The sequence below is a fragment of the Schistocerca nitens genome, chromosome 6, assembly GCF_023898315.1.
Source record: "Schistocerca nitens isolate TAMUIC-IGC-003100 chromosome 6, iqSchNite1.1, whole genome shotgun sequence".
Taxonomy (NCBI): Eukaryota; Metazoa; Arthropoda; class Insecta; order Orthoptera; family Acrididae; genus Schistocerca; species Schistocerca nitens.
In genome coordinates this window covers 168,994,282-169,017,150 of record NC_064619.1, presented here as the reverse complement: position 1 = coordinate 169,017,150, position 22,869 = coordinate 168,994,282, and the positions used below count along the sequence as shown (strand labels likewise).

At 39.2% G+C, this 22,869-nt stretch overlaps 1 protein-coding gene across 1 annotated transcript in view; it reads right to left on the bottom strand.

Annotated features, from left to right (window-relative positions):
* LOC126263271 (tubulin beta chain-like) overlaps positions 1-22,869 on the bottom strand; it is a 72,305-nt gene that overhangs the window by 32,557 nt on the left and 16,879 nt on the right. Inside the window, exon 3 of the mRNA XM_049960357.1 lies at positions 13,256-13,455. Coding sequence (XP_049816314.1) covers positions 13,256-13,455 — 200 coding nt within the window. The remainder of the gene's footprint in view (positions 1-13,255; positions 13,456-22,869) is intronic.

The following is a 22,869-nucleotide window of genomic DNA, read 5'->3' as shown; positions in this document are numbered from 1 at the left end:
GTGACCAGTTTATTGAAGCAGAGTTGCCCCTGGCAGACAACCACAGTTCCAAATATGGCTGAGAGAGAGCACACTGATGTTGGTTCCACTCTTATTTCAGAGCCAATGCTAGCAAATTCTGTACATCTTGCTCACACCTGAAGGCTAGTTGAGACCTACATTACATGTCGCAGATTTTGGCAGGATTCAAGAATGGTTACAACTTAAGCAGGTGAGGCAAACCACTTTGGCTTTGTTTTCCCATAACAGTTGAAGATTATTACGTTCTTGACAAAAGTATGAATCAGTATTTCGTCGTTGACTTGGGCACAGAGGGTGGCCACCATTCTGAAGGTGATAGCCCCTCCACATATCTCTGATTCTCTTATACAGCTCCAGGCCACAAACAACATCCAACCATACAACAGAATGCTATAATTTTCACAGTTAACTTCGGTTTACACGTCCTCTTTACTTGGGCATTAACTGTCGCAGAAGTCAATGACCTACCGTTAAGTGTGAACTTTTTATGATATTTCCACCTGTACACTAATTACATGAATGGTAAACTTCACCAAGGCAATAGCAGAGATGCAGTGCCATGCACAGGCAGACCACCTAAACATCTGCACCCAGACTCAACAGATCCTTACAGTACATCAACCAGATATCTTGAAAGGGTACAGTACCGCCCGACATTGAAAATAGGTACAACATACTTCATTATTTTTGTCAGAACAACACCATTTTTTCTAATAATAACTCAATTTCAATTAATACAGTGAAGCCGGATACCAGTGTGGGAAAGAATGACAATTTATTTATTTAATTGATCACATGTGCACTCCCACAAAATAAATCCCTACATCCAGTTTGGTGAGATCTGTGAAATGAATGAATGTATGGTCGTCTGCTAACCGCAGATAGTGAATGTGAATATATGATCATCTTTGAGACGATCCTTTGGCCACCTTTGGTGGGACCAAAGAGATGAAATTTACCTGAGCTTTGAGCGCCTGAAATGTGGCTGACCAATACAGTAGCAAGGTGCTCCCCCACTTCGGCAGAGGTGCGAGAGAACCTGAAGAGCGGCCATGTTTCAGCACTCTGCCACTGGATCATGTGCTGTTAAGACCTGTCTTAGGTGCGCTCCGTAAAGACAAAAGAGTGGAGACATGGTATGCATGTGGAATATTTAAGAGTAGTTTGAAATAATAATTTCTCTATTTCAGGAACTTTTGTGGGGAGAATTAAATGTCAGGCAGGTAATATTAATGGGATCATAGTAATCTTCGGAAGTGACCAACGGTCACAATGAAACCACGTGTAGCAATAAGTTGAAATACTTCTGTGTGCTTAAGTTAAGCTGAATTACTAGCGTGTGTACTATAAGTTGAAATATTTAAGAAATAGCGTGTGCGGGGCTTGAAATTAGAGGCGAGTACTTCCACGTGGTGAGCACTGTGTGAGTCTCAATCTGTGTATGAGACAAAGGATAAAGAGAAGTACTCGTCCATGGTATCATTTGAGGACTCGTGTGTGTGATGAATATGTTCTTAATATTACTTTGCGAGATATGTTTCCGTGTGACGCTTGATTCAAATTATAATACTCTGAGAGAGAAACAAGGTGAGTGAGCTATCTATCCAGCAGCGCCACTTGGCTTGCAATGCACACGAAGACGTGCATATATCTCCAGAGTTCATAGTAGGAAAGTAGAATTACGAAGTGGGGCAGTGTCGTGTGAAACTGGGATAAATATTAATTGAAGTGGGAAAGCTGAAAGTGATAATGTTGTGACTATTCCCTGTGTTGTATTTCACATTGTAGTGTGGTGTATGTCATCTAATTTAAGTATGTGTGGTTTGCATGGGAGAGTAGCAAGGTAGTTTCAGAGGTAATGAGTTATGCGTGTTCCTTTTGTACTGTTCGGTTGCGGAGGTAGTGGTCAGAATGAATACGATTAGCGCAGATGTAGAAAAGATCAGTATAAGAGGCGAAACCGGCTCTGACAGTACGCAGCGAGAGGTTTATGCTGACCAGGAGGAGATACAATCACTATTACAGTTTAAAGAGGCACAATTAGAAACAAATAGGAAACATAGGGAAGAACTAGCACAGTTGCAATTAGCGTGCAGAAGCGAAGGTGAAACACCACCAGGTACTCTGCAGAGGGAGAGTGAGATAAATTCAAAAAACGAAAATAGGCAGAAAGAGGAAGACGAACTCAGAGAGTTAGAAGAACGGTTGTGTCAGATAAAACAGGTGGCAAACCCAACTGGGTATAGTCCAAGGTCGGAAAACATAAATGCAGAAGAAGAATGTAGGAGGCACTTCGTGTCGGTACAAACGTACACTTGTTTTCCGGATCCTGATAATTACCAACATCCATGCCTGTGGCTGTCTCAATTTCAAGATTCATTACCTTCGTCGTGGGGACCGCTCCTCAAAATGAAGTTTGTGTGTAACCATTTGAGGGACGAGGCTAGAGCGAAAATGCAGGAAGTTATTAAAGACTGTAGTAGCTACAAGATATTTTGTGACAAGTTTTTCAATGAATTCTGGTCGAAAAGTAAGCAGGACCAGGTTAATCAAAGCATATTGATGATGCCAAATTGTAAAGAAGGTGGTATAAGAGATCCAGTGTCATGCTATTAGGAAATGCTGAGACGAAATAGGTATTTGGGTGTGCCACACGAAACTGGGGAGCTCATTAGGGTCTGTATAACGAAGTTGCCAGTGAAATTGCGCAGAGATATAGTGATAGCAGGCAGAGGCTTAGACGATTCTTCGTCATTTCAGCACTTGTTGCAGGAACTTGGTAATGAGAGCAACATCGTAAACGGAGACACGACTCATAGGTCAGACAGTGTCGGGGATAGGAATGGCAGAAACTATCAGAATGACAGGAGAGCATGGAATCCTGGCATTTCATTCTTGTCATAATGGATTGATGGATAGGAGAAACTAATCCAACATATCAGCCCTTAGCATCTTGCCTTAAAACTCTTGCCGCTGGCACTGAAAATTGTCTATGTAGCAGACATACTCTGCTGATATGTAGGAGTGCAAATACCATACTTCTGATCACAGAATAAAACACCAGTAATGGAATCTGTTAGGCTGGTCTCTCAGAGCAAAATTTGCAAATTTTGATTTGGAACACTAAAGTAAAAGGACTGTTTCCTCAAAAAAAAAAAAACAAAAAAAAACCAGTTGCTAAAAATGTTATGTAATAATGCCAATGAGTCCAGTATAATTAGTGTGATTTGACTATTGCAGGTACTTAACACGTAATGTAAAAAGTCAATATTGTGACCGAAGTTTTTAGATTAGCTACCATCTGATCGGTAGTATATCATTGTCATAGTGACAGTTATAATGAGGAGCTGCGTATGGTTGTTCGGAATCTGGTGTTAGGGAAAGAGGCCACTAGCACCAAAGTTTCTAACACTTGGGCTGTCCCATTTCTCCCAGCTTGTATATTTTCTAAACACATTTAATTTTCGTGTAAGCACAGATTCCTAACTAGCAAATTCTTTACGGTGTATAGTGGACCATTCAGAGTGAGGCGGATTGTCCATGAAAATGCTGTACTGATTGAGACGATCAAGGGAAAACAATCTCGTGGGCTTCATCGCATTTCTAACATCAAATTATGGAAAAGTTAAGGATAGATCGAAAGCAGGCAATTTATGGTAGATAGTCAGTGTATTTATTTGTGGCGTGTAACGTTGTGCAGGGTCAAATCAAACATAAGAATTTTCAGGTGGGATGTCAGGAAGTATGACGGAATAGACTGGTTGAATGAGTCATGAACAGGAGTCGACAGAGTGGTGTATGTACATATTTTTTGTCATATGAATAAGGATCAAGCAGAAACGACATGATGAGTAATGAGAGGATAAAGATGGTAGATAGTGAGAGAAGTGACGTGATAAATAGTAGTTGATAAAGGTGATATTTAAGGAGAGAAGCGACGTGAAGCAGTGTGATTAATAGAGAGAGATTCGACGTGATGAAACAGTGGTAAATAAAGGTGAGTAGAACTAATAATGTGGAGATGTCTTAGATGTATGTTACAGAGAGGCCTGTGTATGCTGCAATTGAGATTGATGCGAATGGCGAAGAAAGACCAGGAAATGGAGTAATGGACGGACGGAGAGCCGATATACGAATGAAGAGATGAGGACAACTGCACAACGTGAAGGGACATAAAGGGAGTATGAGATCCAGGTGGTGAATGTTGTGGAATACTGACGTAAGATGTAATATAAGTGTAAATCTAATTCTTACCATAACATTTGCAACATGAAAAAAAAGTAATTTTTGTTGTTGTTGTTGAAGCCTGGTGCCAGTATAACTATTCAAAACGGTACCAAGAATGTGTACAGTTATTTTGCAGGATGAATAATTTGTGTATTTTTTGTTCTTAGATGAAATGTCGCAATTCTAAGTTGATATTTAGCAGGATGAATAATCGGTAAAGTGAATGCAGAGGTAAGCCGATGGAGAGAGGTGCCAGAGTGAAAGGACGAATTCGGAGATTGGAATGCTATCTCCGAAACAGCTTCATGTGTTATGTGGTTGAGTATAAGGGAGCAAAGGTATGGTATGTTGTCGTGAGTGTGGTGGTGTTAAGGTTAGCTGACTTCTAGACCTATTCTGTTAGTGTATTAATGGATTGAATGAGAAGGAAAATGTGATGTCTGGTGAGTAAGAGTCGTAGAGTAGTGTGATCAGTGCGCACACTCCTGTAAAGGGGATGCTACCGATCCATAACTAAAACATTATTGGGCTTTATTGTTTGATTTGGATGAACCTCGATGGCAGGTCAGGATCTGACATCATGTGGATGGTTCATACATGTCCTAGAAATGTTGTTATATATAATAAAAAGGTAAAATATATAAAGAGATACTAATTTCAGTCTGTCACAAGCACAAAGGTGCATTGTATGTTGTAGATTTAGAGTCATCAGTTTCTAAAATGTTTATTGTGTTAGGATGTTAAAGTAGTCTACTATTTGATATTGTAATTATGAGCTGTATAGATTTTTTCTTATTCCCTTTTTTTTAACACTTTCATGTTTTGTATGAGGGACAACAGGTACAATCAATAGCACAAGTGTGGGCTGTATATAGAATAGAGATAAATGTTGATGTTGTATGTGTAGAAAACTAGGGTGTATGATTTTATGTTTTTTTAGAACAAAGATTCTTTTATTACCAATGTATCTAATAGATCATACATGTAATCAATGAGTATTTAAATACTGTAAGAATATCCTTTTGTCTGTAATGTTGCGAGATGTACAGAAGGGTCTGACTGATTGGGTGTCGTAGTGCTGAGGAACAGAACGCGCCCGTACCACATAAGCCAAGCAGACGTCAGCATGGGAGAGGCAACAGAGCCGGTGCGCTCCCCACTCCACTGCCGGTCGAGGTACACTCCACGCGCCCGCTACAGCAGGTCAACGGCCTGGGGCGACACGCACGTACCACTGGCCATTCATAAGTTCCGCCACCCTTACGACTGGGGAAAGTATCCCGCGGAGGCAACAGCGGGTGGTTTCTTCTGCTCAACGGTTCACGCGGCGGCGCCACGGCAGAATGAACAACGCGTGGCAGAGTCCGGCGGGCATTTTTTACCAGCAACTATTAACTAGTACTGGACTGTGGAGCTGTGAAACAAGATGACTGCTCGTATGTCTCCATAAGGTGGAAAGTGAAGGACTGGTGTTCCCACGTTGTGAGTGGTGGAAAAGATTTTGTCTTTAGCAGACAGGACGATTGTTTTGTTTTGTCTTGACCACTGATCGGTGGGATCCATAAACTTTTGGCAGTGACTTGTTAAGTGTGCTTTGTGAATTGTATGTGGGACGCTTGGTATACTTAAAGAGGACAGTTGTCGTTTGGTGACTAATTATTGTATGAATGCAAGAAACTAAAGTGGGACATTGACATTTGCATTTGTAGTAGGAGACATTTCTTTAATTGGTGCAGGAATAAGTGCTGTTTGTTGGAACTTACGACTTTTAATTGCACCATGAACTGAAAGGACAGAACCGTGGCTAATAGTAGTTGTAGGGCCATTTCTGGACGACCAGATTCGTGTGGATGGTACTCTGAGAGTAACTATGACATTTGTGTTTAATGTGTTCAAAATGCCGGTTTGAGTGACTTAAAGACTTTCATCCGGGTAACCATGGGAGAGCTTTGACACTGAGACAGTGTTTCTAGGGAACCTGTCAGCAACTTATTTGACCCCAAGAAAATCACAGAATGAAATGATTCCGTGTGACTCGCAAGATAGGGAATAATGTATTTGTACTTGTAATCGTGTAAAATTTTTATATGTTTCATTCCTGAAGGGACAGCAAGTGTAATTGTATTTCATTAACATTTGTGTTTAGAATAGTTAGTGGTTTTTTTTTTTTTTTTTTTGTTTGTTTGTTCTGGGTTACCAGTTCATTATCATGTTTATTAGAATATTTGGTACAATGATGCTTTAATTATTAGCCAGTGGCGTAATACTAATGTAGCGGCTCTTGTTGCATTGGTCAGTAAGGATGTCACAGGGGACAAGAGTTTGCATTGCACAACAAATATCAGAATTAACTGATGCATTTTGATGTCGTGGACAGTAATGATCTTGTTGGTGTGTTGACTGAAGCCACTTATTTGCATTATCACAGTGGTGATATTTCACATTAAAGTGTAATGAAGGCTAGTCGAAATGCAAGTTCTTGTCATCTAAATGTGTAACAACAGAGAAATGAGCAGTAGAGTAAGATACGAGAACTACTGGTGGATTCAAGCACTTATTGCTAACTATTTATTGCGTGTATTGATCAAAGTTGATGGACTGACTAGCTCAGCAGCAGGTATTTGTACTGGTGGACAAGGCTAAGGTTAAACTCACAGTCGAGTAGTGGTGGCAATTGCTTAAGTGATGATAGTTAATGAGGTATGACATGATGTCTTAGATGAACTATATCACGTAACCAGTATGTAACTTGTGGTATATATCATTGTTTTTCTTCTCAGTTTTATTTCTCTGTACGTTTGATGTATATTTTACAGTAATGGTATGGAGCCTGACATTATACATGGAACTAGTGTACGCAATTTTTTCTTTTGTTGATTTTGTTTTGTATTTAGACTTTGCCGTGTAAAAGATTATTACAACGCAATTTATGAATGTCGGATTACTTGTTCTGTGTTTGGACGGTGAGCTATTTAAAATTTCATGAGGACAATTAGTATTTTTTTATTTGTCATAGAATTAGTGAAGTTTGGATTACTCATAAAAATAACGAAGCTCCCAGTAACTAAGCAAATTTTTATCTCAACATTATTTTTTATTTGTATGATGTAATGTTTTATTTGTCATGTGGATTGTTGTAAATTTGTATGTGTACGTTACTCCAGATTGTGGAGAGTACAATAATGCAACTGTGTCAATAATTTGGTAAAGTAACAGCATTTGGTCGTCTATTTGAGGTCACCAAGGGCTAAGGTCTCCTCCTGGTTATTTTGATGACTTGCTACGTTTGTTCTAATACAGCTTTCTTAAAAAAATGTTTGGAACTACCCTCGCATTGCAAGGATAGTACTGTGCCATTTTTTTCTGCATGGGTAGCCGGTGGTGAAAGGGTTCAGTACCACGCGACATTGAAAATAGGTACAACAAACTTCATTATTTTTGTCAGAACAACACCATTTTTTCTAATAATAACTCAATTTCAATTAATACAGTGAAGCCGGATACCAGTGTGGGAAAGAATGACAATTTATTTATTTAATTGATCACATGTGCACTCCCACAAAATAAATCCCTACATCCAGTTTGGTGAGATCTGTGAAATGAATGAATGTATGGTCATCTGCTAACCGCAGATAGTGAATGTGAATATATGATCATCTTTGAGACGATCCTTTGGCCACCTTTGATGGGACCAAAGAGATGAAATTTACCTGAGCTTTGAGCGCCTGAAATGTGGCTGACCAATACGGTAGCAAGGTGCTCCCCCACTTCGGCAGAGGTGCGAGAGAACCTGAAGAACGGCCCTGTTTCAGCACTCTGCCACTGGATCATTTGCTGTTAAGACCTGTCTTAGGTGTGCTCCGTAAAGACAAAAGAGTGGAGACATGGTATGCATGTGGAATATTTAAGAGTAGTTTGAAATAATAATTTCTCTATTTCAGGAACTTTTGTGGGGAGAATTAAATGTCAGGCAGGTAATATTAATGGGATCATAGTAATCTTCGGAAGTGACCAACGGTCACAATGAAACCACGTGTAGCAATAAGTTGAAATACTTCTGTGTGCTTAAGTTAAGCTGAATTACTAGCGTGTGTACTATAAGTTGAAATATTTAAGAAATAGCGTGTGCGGGGCTTGAAATTAGAGGCGAGTACTTCCACGTGGTGAGCACTGTGTGAGTCTCAATCTGTGTATGAGACAAAGGATAAAGAGAAGTACTCGTCCATGGTATCATTTGAGGACTCGTGTGTGTGATGAATATGTTCTTAATATTACTTTGCGAGATATGTTTCCGTGTGACACTTGATTCAAACTACAATACTCTGAGAGAGAAACAAGGTGAGTCAGCCATCTATCCAGCAGCGCCACTAGGCTTGCAATGCACACAAAGACGTGCATATATCTCCAGAGTAATTCTTTGTGTTGTGCAGTCATCAAGGGTACATGAGTGGCTCTGAAAGCCCATATCAATGACATTTCACTGAATTGTTTGCACGCTGACACTTGTTGATAGCTCAGCACTGAAATCTGCAGCAATTTGCTGAAGCGTTGCACTTCTGTCACGTTAAATGATTCTCTTCCATCATCATTGGTCCTTCTTGCAGGATCTTTTTCCAGCCGCAGCGATGTCAGATATTTGATGTTGTACTGGATTCCTGGTATTCATGGTACACTTGTGAAATGGTCATATGGGAGAATTCCTACTTCATTGCTACCTCAGAGGTGCTGTGTCCCATCGCTTGTACGCCAACTATAACACAATGTTCAAACCTACTTAATTCTTGATAACCTGCCATTATAGCAGCAGTAAACACTCTTCTAACTGTACCAGGCACTTGCCATCTTAAATAGGTGTTGCTGACCACAGTGCCATTTTCTGCCTGTTTACATACATCTGTACTTGAACATGCATGCCTATACCAGTTTCTTTGGCGCTTCAGTGTATATAAGCAGTCATGCTTCCCTTGTTTTAGCTGTGAATGGAACAGGAAAAGAACCTGTACAGAAAAATATTTCAATTACTGACTGATTTCAGAATATACAGCACTGAGCTGAAGAGTGAAGGCAGGTGTTAGGTAAAAGCTGAAGTGATGTGTTATCATGTACAATATAGCATGTACAGTGCTACACATCTCAATAGTAATGCATCATTCTACAGCAATAATCTGTGTTTGGAGTTCATTCACTTGTCCTGGCTGTTATTCCGCACATGCCACCCCAAAATTTCTTCATAGAAAGGTAGGTGATCATTCCATAGACAACATTGAAAGGTAAGTATTCATCCTTTAGATTAACATTGGAGTTTTTCTGTGTCATTGATTGTATTAGACTTAATTGGTTCCTTTCCTGATAGACAAGCTAGTTTCTCTATCACTGTCGATTTATCACATTGGAGGCCCATACAGGGGTTACTGATGATTGTAGAAGCAGTAATGCAACCTTTTTTGTGTCATCAGACTGTGAAAAAGTGTTAATTAATTTATTTATTTTATTTATCCATCCATTGATAATAACAATATAGACATAAAAAAGTAGGAAACAAAATAATACAATGAAGTTAATAATAAAACAATGAAATTAATATAGCCTAGATACATCCCTGCTTGTTATTTTAAATGCATAGTCTGTTTATCATAAGTCTTTAGTTTTGTCCTCCCTAAACAGCAAGTCCTTATATACACAACACTGCTTAAGTATATATTTACATCACACAACAGCTGTCCTTTAAGTATGTAAATGTAATGAATGATTAGGTAATGAATGATTAGGTACAGATAAGAGTATTTTCCATTTGCCTTTATAAATATCATCAGAAAAAATTTATTGACCTATGTCACCTACTCTTGTCTTCAAGTGCTTAGAGTTTCTTCAGAAATTCTGGTCTTTGCATGGTTCAGTTGCCACCATGACTTGATGTCTAGCATTTCGGTAGCAGCAACCTCTCTAACAAGAAATTTACCTGTTTTGAAATTCTAAGAACCACCACGGTGACATCATATAAAGTAAGCAATCTGTCGTGTTTCCTTAATTTCCTTTTTATGATGCTGAATTTCCTATCACAGGGTAAAAAGCTGTATTCTCTCACTAGATATTAACGTAGAAATTTGTTGAATTTCCCAGAATTGGTTAGGTAAAACAGAAATCTGCTGAGAATATGACTGAGAAGAGACAAAATTCAGTGTATTTGTATGGTATACTCTTGGCAACACTCACTGTATTACAAATAATTGGTAAGCACTTTTAGCACCCTAAAATGCAATATATGTTTAACAACATGCATAACAAAGTTAATGTACAGCAGTTAAAACAACTGCAGCATATTGTTTCCTAGTGAACACTAATGGTAATGCCACCTAGGAGTGTGAGTAGAAAATGCTAAATAATATGCAGCATCATCAGTGCCGCTTTCTAAGCTGACAACTGAAGCCTCTTTACTTTTAAAAGGGGATGAGTCATCAACTGATGCCTCTATAAAAATAATATTGTTCTTCATAATCCTATAGGATGCACACAAACTGACACTCAGATACCTCTTTAATGTCAGTTTGTGCAGTTACAAATGTAGTATCCGAAGCAATACTAAGCTCAAAATCACCAAATTGTGGACTAAAGCTCTTTTAAAAATATTCAATTCATTTATATACACAATGGAAAATCCAGGCTCAAATAACAATATCATGTACTGGCTAGATTGCTACTCACAATATAGAGGAGAAGTATGTTGTGGACAGGCACTGTTAAAGAGACTGCTATACGATTACGTTTTGTGCCAGAAGGTCATCTTCTAAAGTAGAAAACACAGACATTCAAACAAGCACAACTCACACACACATGACCAGTGTCTCTGACTACAGAGGCCCGGTCTCAGTGGCCAGGGACAGTGGTGTGCTTTTGTGAATATGTGTGTGTTTTCTACATTAGAACAAGGCCTTTTGGCCAAACGCTTAAATGTATAGCAGTCTTTTTGTTGTGCCTGCCTGCAACTCAACGTCTCCTCTATATGGTAATCATCTGTTCTTCACATGTAGTGATATTTTCAGTATTATGAAAAGGAATGTTGCTACTCACCGTGTAGCAGAGGTGCTGAATTGCAGATAGGCACAACTAATATTATTACATTCCATCCTGGATTTTCCATTGTAGTGATATTTTCTTTATCTGTAATTGGCTCATAAGTGTTCTGGCATTATCAAACCATCAGACTGTAGCTGTGGACTTTCCCCAAAGAATACATGTCTTTTCATGAGTATATATGAACTTGTGGAATTCTCACATCTGAGAACTACTGGAGAGTCAGCATTTTGTTGGCTGTGGTTCTTCCAGCATTACATTGCATATTGGTTGCTGATAGTATACTCAAAACTTTTTTTCACAGCATGATCATACCCACAATCCAAGTCAGTGGGCATTCATGTTATTTTTCTCTTAAGGGTAGAGGAAATGAAGCATAATTTTTTATAAAATAAAACTTGAAACTATTGAAGAACTCTTTCATAATCACAAAACGAACAACTGCTACCACTTTATAATAGAAATCTCCTACCTAAAACATATTTAACTGAGAGAGTACTACAGTTTCTCTGCACCAAAATGCCAACAGCCTGTCCAGCATATAAACAAAAAAATTATACAGATAAAGTTACACTGGTGCATTACTGTGCATCGTGTACCAACAAAACAAACAAATTTTAATTCATATCAATGTCATCTCTGTGCCACTCATTTTTTTTCTTGTGGAGAAATCCAAACTGTGTTAGGATTGAACTATTTCCTCAAGACCGAGGCTTTTGTTTCATAGGAAGCACCCTGAGGGAAGCCACTATCCTCAAGTTTATTCTGATATGTTAAGTGAGACATGCTAGATGCTACTATGTTTTCTTTTCACTATGTCTGCGTATTTTAAAATCTTAAACATGGCTGCAACTTCAGCAAAGGTGTGACAGTGAACTTGGAGAGGATGAAAAAATCAGTCAACCAGTTGCAAAGAAACCTTTATTGGAATTCTTGACATAGGACCTTGTTACATCAGATGCTGATTAAGTACATTGAATAAAGGCAAACAGCTCGTCATACAACCATCTTAAGAACACAAATAACCATAAACCGTGAATAAGACTGCAACAATATTGTATTAGATGTGTGCAGATCAAAGTGTAGGGGCCACTAAGTCATGGCTTGTAATTATGTGTCCTCAAGATGCATGACGAATATGACATGACCCATTTGGCTTTATTCAGTATACTTAATCAGCAACTGATGAACAAGGTCCATCACACCTTCTCAAGCAGACAATTTTAAAATTGTTGAAACCTAGATCAAGCATTCCAATAAACCTTTATTTACAACTTATTGGCTGATTTTTCAGCCTTTCCAAATGAGCAAATTTATTTTGTGATATTTGAACTTATTTTATTTTGTGACATTTGACAAATCTTTTGTTAAAAGTAATTGCAGGGGAAGAACAGTGTCAATGGGAAGTACTAAACTACAGGTGAATTGACAGGGATGGGACCAGCTGGTCAGTCACAGCAGGTGTATTAAATTACGCTTATCTGCAGTGTGGTGCTCAGTCATGTCCTACAAGAGTTTCTGTAGATGTGTCAGGATCATACTTGGGGTCTGAGCAGATGGTGCTTGGGAAAGGAACATCATGTGCTCCCCTGAATGCCCGTAGCTTTGGCAATTTGTGCCATTTATGCATTACTTAGGAGATGGGCAAGCCAGCCTCCTGAGTATCAGTATATGATTGTTTCCAATCCAGTGGCAGATCCAAATCTGCAAGTTCATTCTTTTTATGCTTAGGTCCTGTGGAGAGGTGAGGTAACCTGCCAGTGCTGGTTGTAACTGTGACTCCCTTAAGTTGGCCACAACATTATTTATTATGGTTGCATTTTCAGGTATAATCGAAACAAAATTAGTTCACAAAAAAAGCAGTACTGTTAGACCTTGTGATGTACATCCTCAGAGACTCTTCTAGTATATAGGTTAACATTTTATAAATACATACCTTAGGCATGTAGTAACACCGGACATTGCAGCAGATACTAAATGGTTTAAATCTCCATATGTTGGCGTCGTCAGTTTTAATGTGCGGAAACAGATGTCGTAGAGGGCCTCATTATCTATACAGTATGTCTCATCTGAATTCTCAACCAGCTGGTGAACTGAGAGAGTAGCATTGTAAGGTTCCACAACTGTGTCAGACACCTGCAGAGCAATAACAATGAACCTCATTAGTTGTAACAATGAACGACACTCGGACTCCTGTAAGGTGCAAGTAGGAGTAGTAGTAGGGTGGTAGTAGTGGTAGTAGTAGTAGTAGTAGTAGTAGTAGTAGTAGCAGCTTTATGCATCCATAGATCTCTTTTTACAAGGATATAGGACATGTCAATGTGTTTACAAGATTAGACCAATTTAAAATATGCTAATTTGTATACACATACATTTACAGTCTTCTAGTTGGATGCACTCATTAGATTTACTCCTGGTATACAATACTTTTTTTTTACATATAACTTATTAAATAATGTAATGTCACACTGTTAACTCATGTCTCACTATCAGTCACTGCACACACTATACACACATCATTTCATAACACTTCACTGAAGTGTTAAAATGTTTTAGCATATAAAATAAGTAACACAAAATTTACCAGTCTTGGAACCATTATTACAATATAATTATGCTGAGCGGGTCAGCAAAGCGCTTTACTATTATTCGTGAAGAGAGGTTAAATTTTCGGTCCACCATTCTAAAATAATTTTTTGGCATATAAGTCGCTGCGGTAGAATGACGACATGCTTCACACAAAAACAGCTGCAGACGTTTCCTCCTCCATTGTTGTCCAAGTCTCAAATACTGTCCATTTCGACTAGACAATAAACTCAACATTTACATAGATACTCAGGAAGTCAACCTGGTGCATGGTGGAGGGTACTTTAACACTATTAGTCCACTTCCAAATAAGTACAAGATTAACACATGGTCTGTATACTCCCTATCTCTCTGGCATGCTTCTCGCTGAGATTTGATTTGATTTGATTTTGTATTCCATAGGTCCACCTGTGTTGGGTTCACAAGGATGCAGAACGAGTCAGTTTTTTACAAATATAATGTGATAATCTTATAGCACACGTAGACATTTGAGAACATAATTATATAAAAATGTATACAGTAATTTCTTTGAGCAGCAATACAGAAAAAAGACGATACATATTTTCTTAGAATCACTGAAGCACTATGGAATAACAGATACAGAGCACACACGGATACAGAGCTCAAGTTAAATAACATTCTTAGTGGCGTTATGAGAATTTGTATTATATAATATTAAAATTTTACAATTTATTTATTTAAAAATTCATCAGACTGCAAAAAGCTTTTTCTAGCAGAAATATTTATAGTGCTTTCTTAAACTTACGCTTGTTATGAATCTCTGTCTTTATTTCAGGAGGAAGAGCATTGAAGAGTTCTGTTCCAGTGTAGTGGACACCCTTTTGCGCCAAGCTCAAATTTCTATGCTCGCTGTGTATGTCATTCTTCCTCCTTGTGTTATGCTCATGACAATTACTGTTTGGTTGAAATATCTCTCTATTTTTACATACAAAACACATGAGAGGAAAATATATTGGTATGTAGTTGTGTATATTTTAAGTTTTCGAAAGCTTTTTCTACACGAGTCTCTTGGGCGCAATCCACATATAACTCTTAAAGCTCGCTTCTGAGCAATGAACACTTTCCCTGCTAATGGCTGGTTGCCCCAAAAAAATTAGTCAACGAGTGAGTGAAAATAGCCATAGTATGCCACTTTTGCAGTGTTAGGTTCAATACATGTAGTGACAACCTGTAAAGCGTATGTAGCAGAGCTAAGCCTCTTACAGACATCTATAATATGTGAAGATCAGTTCACTTTCTTGTCAATGTGCACTCCAAGAAATTTTGTTGTTTCCATCCTTTCTATTGGCTGATTACCATGTGTCACACTTATCTCTCTCTCCTTTCTGTTTTTGTACATAACTGAATAAAGCTGGTCTTACTGGAATTTAACGAGAGACCATTCACCTTGAACCAATTAACCACATCTGAGAGTATGTGATTAATGGATTCCTCAAGATTACTATCTGTTCTATTGCTCATAAAAATTGTGGTATCATCAGCAAATAAAGTAAATGTATACATCAGGCTTGTACATGATGGTAGATCATTCATAAAAATCAGGAGTAATAGTGGCCCAAGAATTGAGCTCTGAGGCATTCCACATGTAATGGAACTCCATTCAGAATGTGAGGAAACATCACATGCTCCATCTGAGTTATTCAAGACAACTTTTTGTTTTCTGTCTTGGAGATACGACTGAAGCCAATTGTCTGCAACACCACTTATTCCTACTAATTTTGCTTTTTGCAAGAGAATATGGTGATCAACACAGTCAAACACTTTTCACAAATCACATAAGACACCAAGTGCTAGCATTTTTTCATTAAGGGTTTCTAGGACTTCATTTGCAAGTGCATAGATTGCATCTTCTGTTGAACGGCCCTTTTGAAAGCCAAATTGGCTCTTGCTGAGAATGCTATTCTTCATGAGATGATTAGTAATTCTTACATGTATTAGCTTTTCTAGAATTTTAGAGAAAGCTGTCAGCAAAGAGATAGGTCAATAGTTAGTTCAGTTTTATCACTCTTTTTGTACAAGAGCTTCACAATGACATACTTAAGTCTACTGGGAACAACACCTTTCTGAAGGGAAGCATTGAAAATATGACAGAGAATGTCCACTATCCACACACAAGAACATTTCAATAAATTACTTTAAATATTATCAACCCCTGTAGAGTTCTTACTTTTTAGAGACATGATGATTTTTTGAATATCAACTACAGTGACAGGATTAAGGTACATTTCTGAAATTGTGTTTGAAGATACAGCTCGACAAAGCTGACCACGTTCGAAGTCCGTCAGTTTTGCGGAGCGCCCCATTCTGCTCTCTCACCATGTCAATGACTACTGAGGTCGCTGATATGGAGTATCTGTGCAGTAGGTGGCAGCACAATGCACCTAATATAAAAAACGTATGTTTTTGAAGATTTCCAGATACTTTTGATCACATAGTGTACATTTTTTAAATTGATGACTTAATTTATGGTTTTTTAATATATACTGCCACTTTTCGGAAGTTTTTGTCGCAAGAAATATTGATTGTCATTTGTTACTTTTCTTTGAATTAATGTAATGTAGTTTCAGAGTATGAATCATCCTTGTAGGTGCTGTGTATCACACTGAATTATCTTGATCACCTTTTACCCAGTCATATGATTGATGCTATCCCCACACCACAGTGAACGTATCGATACAGACACAAAGTTCACTATTAAGTAAACAATTGTTTATATACATGGATGAAAAACATAACTGAAAGTTACTTATTGGCTCTCAGTAAAAAACAGATATCGGAAAGACAAGAATGGTGACTGACTGGAGATACTAAGAGTGCAATCAACAATAAAGATTTAACAGAGCCAAAACGAGCGATTGTTTCCGCTCAGAACTGAATACAGCAAGCATCAAGCGACTCCAATTATGGCTTCCAGCAGTTGGTGTTAGAACGTGGCTTCAGAGTATCTACAGTGATGGCTGGAGAAAGATAGGCTTAATTATGAAACTGAAGTACCAACGTGGGAATGTTGAGTAGTACATCTTCACGCTCGTGAAATGCTATACCTGCTAATTTTCAGAGTTATAAAATGTAAACAGTTTTGTGCGCTCAGGTATGATTTGTACATACTTAGCCGGTAACGTAATTTTTTATACAATGCATTAACTTCCACAAGAATACATGGCCGAATAAGTGTTGAAGGGTTAGATTCAAATGATTTTTAATTAATAGACACCTTCGAATCTTACGGCGTATCGACAAGTGACGGCACCAAGACGAAGAACGCAAGAGCAGAGAAGGCTGTGAGACGACGTCAGCCAATAGCCTGCTACCTAGGACGGCACTACGACATGAGCAGCCCCTATCCGAAGAGAATATAAGCGCCACTCCTGCCAGGCTCGGCCTCACAGTACTAGAAGTACTAGGCAGACACTAGCAGAGAGGCCTAGATGAGGAGTGATACATTTTTGTAATAAAAACTTTTAATGTGATTTGCTTGAATTGTTGTATAGTTATCTAAGAAGGCAGCATCCTTATGGCACAGTATAGGAAGCGAGTAGGCAGGACCCCACAGTACCCTTTCAACAAAACGAAATGTAAACCGTTTCTAAAATTTGGCAATGTTCCCTTCTTTTTTCATGCACGTGAACTTTTTGCTCAACTTTGACCCTGAACAACACATCAGCTTGATTAGTTACATCATAGCGAGTAGAAAAGACATTGCTCACATATCCATCGAAACGCGTCTTCAATGTTCTTATGCAGGTGGAAAATATAGTCGCGGTAAAACTCCTGAGGACAGTTTATGGGGCGACATTTTTTATGATTGCCTCAATAGTTTGGGCCACATAAATGTTGAAATATCTAACGTTGGGTGCTGCGAATATCATGTGATGGACATCGTTCCCAAGCTGATTCTTCATTATGTGAAATGCCAGTTTTTCACTGGCATTAAACAAATTCGGATGGAGTTGAAGTCTTCCAAAACTTCCAAGACTGCCCGGAAACTATCCAAACTAGCTGACAACTGATGTCTACTGAGGTAAGTTAATTAAATCCATCTAATTTTCGTATGATTACATAAATTTTATGAATGAATAAATTTGTGTGCAGCGTTTGGCGTAATAACATCTATTTCTGTGGGTCACAAGCGGAGCAACTGACATCTCGCGGCGGAACTTGTGAACTAGCGGAGATAGCAAACTTTTTCTTCTACTCGCTATGGTTACATATTAATTGAATGTGGAGCAAATTAATATTCAGCATTATATTAATCAGTTTTAACTAATGAAAAGGATAATTAGTCTAATCACTAAATAATAATTAAATCAATATGTGTGATGCTTACTTTAACTTTGGTGTATGCCCAACGATATCTTCACCTATGCCTAGGTTAGATATACCCTCTGGAGGTATGCGTACACCGTTTCCTTACCACTGCTTTAGCTCACCTAATGAAAGCATTACAGACTGAATTTCACTCAGAAGAATAAATGGATGGATAGTTAGTAACACTGAAGAGTGAAAGCCTTGACTTCAAATGAGGCGGAAAAATAGATCGAGGGGCAATAGGTTTGTCTTATCCACGACCGGTTTAAGGTCCAAGCTGAGAAGGGCGCCAGAGGCTCCATAACTGGAAGATTTCCATACAGAACATATAGCAGTAACGACCGCTGTGAGGGGCGTCCAGATGCAAGACTTGTATACTGTGCATATCAGTTAGTAGCAAAAACTGACGGGGTTTCGACTTGTTAAGGGCACGTGATTGCTGCACTTGAGAAACCATTGGGTAGCGGGTGGTCAGCCACGCAATCACCACTCCTAAATCCGATTTTTGTAAACCAAGTTCCTAGTGCACTTTGATTCTAAAGAGTGGCCGGAATTCCTCTTCCACAGTATGTTATTTCATCCCATGTAAACGCTATACTGTTTTTGAAACGTCCTTGCTTTAAAATGTGTCAGGTAATCTCGGCGGAATGACTTTGAGCAGCCAATAATTCGGAGATCTGCTCAAATCGTACAAGTATTTCAGTCCCGACGCATTCAGTTCTCCCCCCATTAACCACGGACCTTGCCATTGGTGGGGAGGCTTGCGTGCCTCAGTGATACAGATGGCCGTACCGTAGGTGCAACCACAACGGAGGGGTATCTGTTGAGAGGCCAGACAAACATGTGGTTCCTGAAGAGGGCCAGCAGCGTTTTCAGTAGTTGCAGGGGCAACAGTCTGGATGATTGACTGATCTGGCCTTGTAACACTAACCAAACAGCCTTGCTCTGCTGGTACTGCGAATGGCTGATAGCAAGGGGAAACTACGGCCGTAATTTTTCCCGAGGGCATGCAGCTTTACTGTATGGTTTAATGATGGCGTCCTCTTGGGTAAAATATTCTGGAGGTAAAATAGTCCCCCATTTGGATCTCCGGGCGGGGACTACTCAGGAGGACGTCGTTATCAGGAGAAAGAAAACTGGTGTTCTACAGAACGGAGCGTGGAATGTCACATCCCTTAATCAGGCAGGTAGGTTAGAAAATTTAAAAAGGGAAATGGTTAGGTTAAAGTTAGATAGAGTGAGAATTGGTGAAGGTGGCAGGAGGAACAAGACTTTTCGTCAGGCAAATACAGGGTTATAAATACAAAATCAAATAGGGGTAATGCAGGAGTAGGTTTAATAATGAATAAAAAAAAATAGGAGTGCGGGTAAGCTACTACAAGCAGCATAGTGAACGCATTACTGTGGCCAAGATAGACACAAAGCCCATGACTACCACAGTAGTACAAATTTATATGCCAACTAGCTCTGCAGATGATGAAGAAATTGAAGAAATGCATGATGAAATAAAAGAAATTGTTCACGTAGTGAAGGGAGACGAAAATTTAATAGTCATGGGTGACTGGAATTCGTCAGTAGGAAAAGGGAGAGAAGGAAACATAGTAGGTGAATATGGATTGGGGGGAAGAAATGAAAGAGGAAGCCGCCTGGTAGAATTTTGCACAGAGCATAACTTAATCATAGCTAACACTTGGTTCAAGCATCATGAAAGAAGGTTGTATACATGGAAGAACCCTGGAGATACTAAAAGGTTTCAGATAGATTATATAATGGAAAGACAGAGATTTAGGAACCAGGTTTTAAATTGTAAGACATTTCGAGGGGCAGATGTGGACTCTGACCACAATCTATTGGTTATGAACTGTAGATTAAAACTGAAGTAACTGCAAAAAGGTGGGAATTTAAGGAGATGGGACCTGGATAAACTGACTAAACCAGAGGTTGTACAGAGTTTCAGGGAGAGCATAAGGGAACAATTGACAGGAATGGGGGAAAGAAATACAGTAGACGAAGAATGGGTAGCTTTGAGGAATGAAATAGCGAAGGCAGCAGACGATCAAGTAGGTAAAAAGACGGGGGCTAGTAGAAATCCTTGGGTAACAGAAGAGATACTGAATTTAATTGATGAAAGGAGAAAATACAAAAATGCAGCAAGTGAAGCAGGCAAAAAGCAATGCAAACGTCTCAAAAATGAGATCGACAGGAAGTGCAAAATGGCTAAGCAGGGATGGCTAGAGGACAAATGTAAGGATGTAGAGGATTATCTCACGAGGGGTAAGATAGATACTGCCTACAGGAAAATTAAAGAGACCTTTGGAGATAAGAGAACCACTTGTATGAACATCAAGAGCTCAGATGGAAACCCAGTTCGAAGCATAGAAGGGAAAGCAGAAAGGTGGAAGGAATATATATAGGGTCTATACAAGGGCGATGTACTTGAGGGCAATGTTATAGAAATGAAAGAGGAATTAGATGCGTGAAGAAGCACTGAAAGGCCTGAGTCGAAACAAGGCCCCGGGAGTAGACAACATTCCATTAGAACTACTGACAGCCTTGGGAGAGCCAGTCCTGACAAGACTCTACCATCTGGTGAGCAAAATGTACGAGACAGGCGAAATACCCTTAGACTTCAAGAAGAATATAATAATTTCAATCCCAAAGAAAGCAGGAGTTGACAGATGTGAAAATTACCGAACTATCAGTTTGATAAGTCACGGCTGCAAAATACTAACGCGAATTATTTACAGGCGAATTCTTTACAGACGAATGGAAAAACTAGTAGAAGCCGACCTCGGGGAAGATCAGTTTGGATTCCGTGGAAATGTAGGAACACGTGAGACAATACTGACCTTACGACTTATCTTAGAAGCTAGATTAAGGAAAGGCAAACCTACGTTTCTAGCATTTGTAGACTTAGAGAAAGCTTTTGACAATGTTGACTGGAATATTCTCTTTCAAATTGTGAAGGTGGCAGGGGTAAAATACAGGGAGCGAAAGGCTATTTACAATTTGTACAGAAACCAGATGACAGTTACAAGGGTCGAGGGGCATGAAAGGGAAGCAGTGGTAGGGAAGGGAGTGAGACAGGGTTGTAGCCTTTCCCCGATGTGATTCAATCTGTATATTGAGCAAGCAGTAAAGGAAACAAAAGAAAAATTCGGAGTAGATATTAAAATCCACGGAGAAGAAATAAAAACTTTGAGGTTCGCCGATGACATTGTAATTCTGTCAGAGACAGCAAAGAATTTAGAAGAGCAGTTGAACGGAATGGATAGTGTCTTGAAAGGAGGATATTAGATGAACATCAACAAAAGCAAAACGAGGATAATGGAATGTAGTCGAATTAAGTCTGGTGATGCTGAGGGAATTAGATTAGGAAATGAGACACTTAAAGTAGTAAAGGGGTTTTGCTATTTGGGGAGCAAAATAACTGATGATGGTCGGAGTAGAGAGGATATAAAATGTAGACTGGCAATGGCAAGGAAAGCGTTTCTGAAGAAGAGAAATTTGTTAACATCGAGTATAGATTTAAGTGTCAGGAAGTCGTTTCTGAAAGTATTTGTATGGAGTGTAGCCATGTATGGAAGTGAAACATGGACGATAAATAGTTTGGACAAGAAGAGAATAGAAGCTTTTGAAATGTGGTGCTACAGAAGAATGCTGAAGATTAGATGGGTAGATCACATAACTAATGAGGAGGTACTGAATAGGACTGGGGAGAAGAGAAATTTGTGGCACAACTTGACTAGAAGAAGTGATCGGGTGGTAGGACATGTTCTGAGGCATCAAGGGATCACCAATTTAGTATTGGAGGGCAGTGTGGAGGGTAAAAATCGTAGAGGGAGACCAAGAGATGAATACGCTAAGCAGATTCAGAAGGATGTAGGTTGCAGTAGTTACTGGGAGATGAAGAAGCTTGCACAGGATAGAGTAGCCTGGAGAACTGCATCTAACCAGTCTCAGGACTGAAACCCACAACAGTGCACTTTTGTACGCTGACTTTTTGCATAAAGCGGAACATGGAAACGGAAAAAAACATACTTAATAATTCATTGTATAATGTGGAAAATAGCCTATGCAGTACTACTGTACTACAATTCATTAGTTATTCACGACTCTACAAGGACGTTACTTTTAACACATCCGTTAAGCCGCGCAAAACCAGAAAAAGAGGTCCAGCGTAGCGCTGCACTACTGGTGTGGACCTAAAACTGCGCCGCTCTGTGCAACAACGAGTAAGTTACGCTCAGTGTCGGTACAGTACATCAGTTCGGTTCGTTCGTCAGCGCTCTATTTGTCGGGTTTCTCGTTTTCCTCATTATTGACGCATCTCGTTTTCTTCATTATTGGAACATTGTTGCATCTCTACCAACACCCTTCCGCAATGTTGTTGTTGTTGTGGTCTTCAGTCCTGAGATTGGTTTGATGCAGCTCTCCATGCTACTCTATCCTGTGCAAGTTTCTTCATCTTCCAGTACCTACTGCAACCTACATCTTTCTGAATCTGCTTAGTGTATTCATCTCTTGGTCTCCCCCTACGATTTTTACCCTCCACGCTGCCCTCCAATACTAAATTGGTGATCCCTTGATGCCTCAGAACATGTCCTACCAACCGCTCCTTTCTTCTAGTCAAGT